The following is a 7327-nucleotide window of genomic DNA, read 5'->3' on the forward strand; positions in this document are numbered from 1 at the left end:
TTTAAATAATGCACAGAAACGTATGCAAATGTCCAGGGCTTCACTTCCTATTTAACTCTGCTGCAGTGCAGATAGGAGCAGGAGGAGAGGTAGCCTGTCTGCTGGTTACAACACTTTCTTCTTTCAATAAGCACAATACTGCAGTACAATGGGGATTTTAACAGCTCTCTGTATAATAATGACAGCTCTATCAAGTAAGTATGTGACACTTGTGGAAATTAGCCTGCATTGATTCTGTATATTACTTGATGTTTTAGCAGTAGTTACTGTACGTTGTTTGCTTTTTTCCTCAAGGTGTCCGGTCTGATGTAGTGTTGACTGAGTCCGGAGCAGGAGTTGCAAAGCCTGGAGGGTCCCATAAACTGTCCTGTAAAGCCTCTGGATTCACATTCAGCAGCTACTCCATGGGCTGGGTTCGACAAGCTCCTGGAAAGGGTCTGGAATGGGTGGCTTATATTTACTCTGATAGCAGTGGTAAATTTTATGCCACGTCTGTCCAGGGAAGATTCACCATCTCCAGAGACAATTCCAACAGCATGCTGTATTTACAAATGAACAGCCTGAAGACTGAAGACTCTGCCCTGTATTACTGTGCTCGAGACCCTCACAGTGATGCAATCAAACCAAGCAGCCGTACAAAAACCCCTCTCTTCAGGACTGCAGCACTGATCACTCACAGCTTCTGCTTTCTTTTTCATGATTGAGTTGTGCCAGGTCAACCACGAGATTCAGACTGTTTGTCTGTTAGAAAACCACTCAGTGAATTTCGAAGAGAACAAAAGAGGCAACTCCCCAGACATGCAAACAGTCAGCTGGACAAAATCTATATGAATCCCCAGTCCCCCCTATCTGTGATGATACAAGAATAGAAAGCACACATGGGTTATGAAGAGAGAAGGAAGGAAATTCAATCTGTTCTGCCTGAAGTTCATAAACAAACACAACAGAAGCTGACAAAATGCACCCTCAGTTTGAAGAGCTCTGCTCACACTGCCAATAGAGAGAGCAACTATTTATCCATATCTTCCAAACGAATTCAGAAAATGTGCAGCAATACTGAAGCAGACTGTCGGCATGCACAGGGGTGCCCTGCCATGCTGCAGAGTGCAATCCATGCTAAATGGATACAATGCAGCTCTGCTGGGGCTGTGTTTGACATGCTTTCAGTTTGTGTAGAGACAGGATTGTTCAGGGACTCAACACAAACACTCCATCCCAAATACAAGGACTTGGGGCTTGATTTGATGTGCTTGTAATGTGCTGGGATAAGACACAGCTGGATGTTTTACTGCAGTTGACAGCACTGAGGAATAACCCTGGATTGCATCAGCCACCTCTCTGTAGTTCTCACTGCGTTCCCTCCATACTGCACACAAGGGCTTGAACCAATCAAGGGGAATTCTCTGCTGCTGTTCAATTCTTTATTCAAACCCAGCTGTGGTTTCTTCCTAGCAAATAAGCCCCTTGGTTTCTTCTATCCTTCCCATTGCAAATACACTGCAACAGCCATAGTAGTTCTAATATACTTAGGTGGAAATGTGGAAAATAAAACATTGCATTATACTGTAATATAAAGGGAAGACTGAACACAATCCATGATTCTGTGTTGCTAACTGACCAGCCTTTCATTCCTCTGGGGGTCTGGGTTCCAGTCCAGCTGGGCAGGTCTTCAGTAAAAGCAGTGTTGGGTCACTTCTTGGTGTCCAGTCAACATTACTCCACATCACATAGAAGTTACATAGTAAATACATGGGTATTTACACATGATTACAATGTTATCATTCATCGTTACAATGTACTGAATGTGTACATCTTAATGTAAAGTTTTTCCCCGTACAGAAATACGGTAACATGTAGATCTTATCATTGTCATTTACAAACGCAACATTGCAAATGGTTTGAGTCTTTTGAGAGTTTGCTAAGTGTGATTGAAGCACCTCCAGACGCTGCAGTTCTATTCTTCTGACAGCAGATGGCAGTGTCTCCCTCAGAATGGCAGCACTGGAACAGATCACAGTTCAATGTGAAAACACTGCAGGCTGTGTATTACTGAGCTCCAGAGTAACAGTGAGACCAGCCTGCTGTGCTTCCCTGCAGAACAGATTCACACTCACCCACCTCATCAGCTCAGTGCAGCATGGATGTATAGAAGACTGCGTTTGCGCAGCATGTATTTATGCATGGAATATCTGCTTTGAACACATTTCTCCAGATCTCTTACAAGCAGGATGAATGAGAAGCAATTAAAACAGTTTACCTGTGAATTCTCCAAAGAAATATTGGAAAAAGCTTCTTTCCTAAAATCATTAAGGGGTGTGTATTTAAAGCACGATGACTGTGCCAGCTACCCTTTAAACAATGATCTGTGTGAATCAATCAGGGCCCAGTTGTTTGCTGATAATCTGTGCTAATGGGCTGATTGTTCTATTAGTGCTCAATACACAGTCTAGGCTGAGTCTAAATTGACACATGGGACTCAATTAAAGATGAGAAGATCCCTCCTTGAAATACTCAAGGTCCTGATTATGAATGAGAAATGATCAATCATAAAACACATGATTTGAGTGGATGAGAATAATAAGATTTGTTTGAAACATTTCCCCAGCCCCTCTATCATAGTCGAGGGATTCCAGTGTGCAGTGATTCTGGGGGACAGCAATATAAACAAGCTGCTTTAAATAATGCACAGAAACGTATGCAAATGTCCAGGGCTTCACTTCCTATTTAACTCTGCTGCAGTGCAGATAGGAGCAGGAGGAGAGGTAGCCTGTCTGCTGGTTACAACACTTTCTTCTTTCAATAAGCACAATACTGCAGTACAATGGGGATTTTAACAGCTCTCTGTATAATAATGACAGCTCTATCAAGTAAGTATGTGACACTTGTGGAAATTAGCCTGCATTGATTCTGTATATTACTTGATGTTTTAGCAGTAGTTACTGTACGTTGTTTGCTTTTTTCCTCAAGGTGTCCGGTCTGATGTAGTGTTGACTGAGTCCGGAGCAGGAGTTGCAAAGCCTGGAGGGTCCCATAAACTGTCCTGTAAAGCCTCTGGATTCACATTCAGCAGCTACTCCATGGGCTGGGTTCGACAAGCTCCTGGAAAGGGTCTGGAATGGGTGGCTGAGATTAGCAGCACTGGTAGTAGTACATACTATTCCCCGTCTGTCCAGGGAAGATTCACCATCTCCAGAGACAATTCCAACAGCATGCTGTATTTACAAATGAACAGCCTGAAGACTGAAGACTCTGCCCTGTATTACTGTGCTCGAGGCTCACAGTGATGCAATCAAACCAAGCAGCCGTACAAAAACCCCTCTCTTCAGGACTGCAGCACTGATCACTCACAGCTTCTGCTTTCTTTTTCATGGTTGAGTTGTGGCAGATCATCCATGAGTTTCAGACTTTTTGTCTGTTAGAGCACCAGAACCCACTCCCCCCCTTGAAATAAAGTTGATTGATGTCCAGTTGAATTGCAGGTTTCCTGTGGCAGTGCCGTTTTGAAACATTGTGGTTGTGTTTTCGTGGCTGAGGTTTCTGAAGGTAAAGCAGAGCACTGGCTTCGCTTTCTGAAGCTGCTTTTGCAGGTTTGCAGTTTCTTCAAAGGTTTCCTGCTGATTTTCGACTATTGCCGGCTGATGGACACTCAAAAGATGTGAAGAGCATTCTCCTTTGTTGGACAGAGACGGGGGCAGTGATTGTTTATAGAGGCCTTGTTCTTGGTGTGCTGTTAGAGCCATTACTTCACGACTTTGTTGTGGTTCTGAGAGTTGACAGTTAACCGGATCTTCTTTCTGGCGGACTGATACCCTCAGGTTCTTTCACGCTGAGCGCGTCGCGTCCAAGCGTCAGCGTCCAGCGTATTGTGACGCCGTCAACGTGCTTTCACACTAAAGGCGTTGAAATGATGAGAAGGCGCGAAACGGCAAAGCTGTGACGCACAAGAAGCCGAGCTGTATTATTATTAAATAATATAATTATTAAATACTACTCGTTCATGTGTATGATAGAGCACTGTCCCTAAAAATAAAAACAACAGCCATAGTTAAAACAAATAAATAAAGAACACAAATAATAAGAAAATAATAATAATAATAATAATAATAATAATAATAATAATAATAATAATAATAATAATAATAATAATAATAATAATGACCCTACTGCTGACTGTTTAACACGCAACAGAGACTGAGACAAAACTGCAAGTAACAGAAGCAGGGGTCGGTTAGTAGTTAGTTGTAGTTAGTTTCCAGTGTGTGTGTGTGTTTGTGTGTGTGTGTGTGTGTGTGTGTGTGTGTGTGTGTGTGTGTGTGTGTGTGTGTGTGTGTGTGTGTGTGTGTGTTTGTGTGTGTGTGTGTGTGTGTGTGAGTGAGTGAGTGCGTGCGTGCGTGTTTGTGTTGGTCTGTTTTACGCTTGATTTGCATACAAGCTTTAGACTGTTTATCATTTAAAAACTGAAACACATTTACACAAATTTGCGTAAAACCAGACCACGATATATTAGATACAGGAAAAAAAAAAAAGCCGTTTTGTCAGAAGTGGGATTCGAACCCACGCCTCCAGAGAGACTGCGACCTGAACGCAGCGCCTTAGACCGCTCGGCCATCCTGACTTACTGCCGGGTTGTGTTGCTATACGCATTTGATCCACAATCAACATTTAAAAAAAAAAAAAAATTCATACAGAGTGAACCGTCAGAGAGCAGACAAAACCTCTGGTCCAAACTGCTGGAGATGGACAGTGGCTGGACAGTGGCTGACAGCGTGATGTCATAGCAAGTAGATTGATAGCCAAAGGCAAGCTGGTATAGTTGCAGATACAATCACCTTTGCTCACCATTGCTTTGCACAGTATTGACCATCACACACCGAAAGCTTGTAATATATTTATGACTAAAGGGAACCAAAGATTGGCGGAACTGATATGCGGGAAGCAAGGGGAGTGTAACTCATGTGACTCAGAGAGGAAAATCCTGCTCTTTACCCATATTTGCAGAGCAGGGAGAGAGAAGAGGTCGCAGCGACATTTCATTTACCAGATAGTAACGGTACGTTATATATATATTTTTCTTTAATTGTCTGCTAACGAGATGTGTGTTTCCTGGTATGCCCGACCTTGGCTCCTGACGTCACGAACCAAAAAAACAGAAGGAATAGGTTGGTGAATGGTGGTTTAAATGTATTTGTCGGGACTGTAAAATATACATGCAGTGCAATTAGTTCTTTAATAATAATCTTTATTTTTATATAGCGCCTTTCATAGTGGACCACCATCACAAAGCGCTTTACAAGATACGAGACTAGGGTGTGTGAACTATGCATCAGCTGCAGAGTCACTCACAACAACGGCTGCGTGTTGCGCAGACTTTTGAGAGTCTACGCAGCTCCTCCGTCAAACGACATTGGTCTGCGCGCATACCCTGTCCAAGTTCGGCAACGTGCGTGAACGCAGCCGGATCTGACAAGGGAGGTCACGCATCCTCCGGGCTCAGAGTCTGCGCAGACCCTGCAGATTCTAAAAAAGGGCTGCGCAGGAGCATCAAAACAATGGAAGAGCGCCACCAGTGCAAGAGTGGCGTGGAGAACCACATGCAGGATTAGTGATCGTGGTGTATTTTTCTGTTTTGTGTTACGCGTTGTAGGGTGAAATAAAGGCACACACACAGGCCCCGGCTGCTATGCTGTATCTGCCTGCGTTCTGCGCAATAATATTGCAGCGATCTCGGTTCCCGCAGGCAGGCGCATCACACAGGGCGAGGCAATCCACACACAGGCGGAGAGCGGGCGCGAAGCCGGGACCTCTCGCGCTGAAGCATAGCGCTGATATGTCTGTACAAAAGATCCTCGGCAAGGAGCATATATCAGGCTTCAATTACGTCATCTACCAGCCCTGCTGCTGCCTTCCCCCGTGCACGCCACACTATTAACATAACAAAACGAAATTGTCACCTGGAAGCGCTTGTTTCCATGTGTGTGGCAAATCTGTCATTAAGAGAATCAAACTAAGCTTTAAAAAACAAGCGTGTGTCAATATATAGGGTTGGGTACTACATGGCTGCTTAATTAAATAAACGGCTCTCCATCCGTTAAACGCTAACTCTATATGCTACAACCGTTTATTTACAATAGCAACACCATGAGAGCAGATATGTACACACAAGGGTGCTGAGCGCACACTTATTTTTCCCTGTGTGGTGCAGAGGTTGCAGTATAGTACTCATGTCCTCACTGTAGTTTAAAATAAAGAAGCAGCACCTTGTTTCGGCTTTATTAAAAGTTTCAACGCGATAAAATAATTGTTGGAAAAAAAAAATATTGTGATTATCGATTATTGTTCCAACCCTGTGTATGTGTGTATAGTGAGTATGTGCAATACATAGAAAGACATTGTAAAAACCTGAATTTTGTTTTTGTTTCCTGTACAGGGCTGCTGAAAACCAACTAGCTTACCCTGTAGCAAAGATGCAGGCTGTTACCATAAAAGAGGAAGTTCTAGAACTAGAACCTCTCCACATTAAAGAGGAACCTGTTGACCTAGAACCTGTGCAGTTTGCAAACGACATCAGTGAACTGGGATCAATCCACATTAAAGAGGAGACCCCAGAAGCTTTCTTAAATAACAGCATGGGTCCCACTACTGAAGAGGTGCCTGAGATGGGTCCCACTCCTTTGAGACACCCCATCCAAATACATCCCTCGTCAGAAACCTCAGGCGACTTCCATCAGTGTGCCGAGTGTGGAAAGTGCTTCAGCCTCTTAAAATCGCTCAGACGGCACTTGCAAACTCACACGGATGTGAAGCTGTATCGCTGTATAGAATGCGGGAAAATTTTCAGGAAGATAAGCGACCTGAAAAAGCATCTGGGAAGTCACACTGGAGCAAAGCCGCATTCCTGCACAGAGTGCGGGAAGAGTTTCCAGGAACAGCGACACCTTCGAAGGCACCAGAGAATTCACACAGGAGAGAAACCGTTTCCCTGCTCTGAATGTGGGAAGCGTTTCAGTCAACTGGGAAGCCAGAAGAAACATCAGCAGACGCACACGGGGGAGAGACCATACATCTGTACCGAGTGTGGGAAGAGCTTTAGGGATTTCTACAACCTTAAAATCCACCAGAGAATTCACACAGGAGAGAAACCGCTACACTGTCCAGATTGTGGGAAGAGTTTCCGATATTTAAACAGCTTGAAAATTCACCAGCAAGTCCATACGGGAGAGAAACCGTTTCACTGTACAGAGTGCGGGAAGAATTTTAATTTGTTTGGAAACCTTAAAAAACACCAGCGAGTTCACAAATAAAAGTGGAATGTAAAAAGATAAATAAA

The 7327-nt window shown here is 43.7% G+C and overlaps 1 protein-coding gene and 1 non-coding gene across 2 annotated transcripts; one reads left to right on the plus strand and one right to left on the minus strand.

The window, feature by feature from the left end:
• Positions 1–4533: 4533 nt before the first annotated feature.
• trnal-cag lies at positions 4534–4615 on the minus strand. The gene has a single exon. It is a non-coding gene; the product is annotated as a tRNA-Leu (tRNA).
• A 352-nt stretch (positions 4616–4967) lies between these two features.
• LOC121312593 (gastrula zinc finger protein XlCGF49.1-like) lies at positions 4968–7327 on the plus strand. The gene is made up of 2 exons (XM_041244309.1): positions 4968–5050; positions 6428–7327. Exon 2 carries the CDS (start codon positions 6465–6467, stop codon positions 7299–7301), a length of 837 nt encoding a protein of 278 aa, XP_041100243.1. The 5' UTR covers positions 4968–5050; positions 6428–6464; the 3' UTR covers positions 7302–7327.

Source organism: Polyodon spathula, unplaced genomic scaffold, assembly GCF_017654505.1.
Source record: "Polyodon spathula isolate WHYD16114869_AA unplaced genomic scaffold, ASM1765450v1 scaffolds_4040, whole genome shotgun sequence".
Taxonomy (NCBI): domain Eukaryota; kingdom Metazoa; phylum Chordata; class Actinopteri; order Acipenseriformes; family Polyodontidae; genus Polyodon; species Polyodon spathula.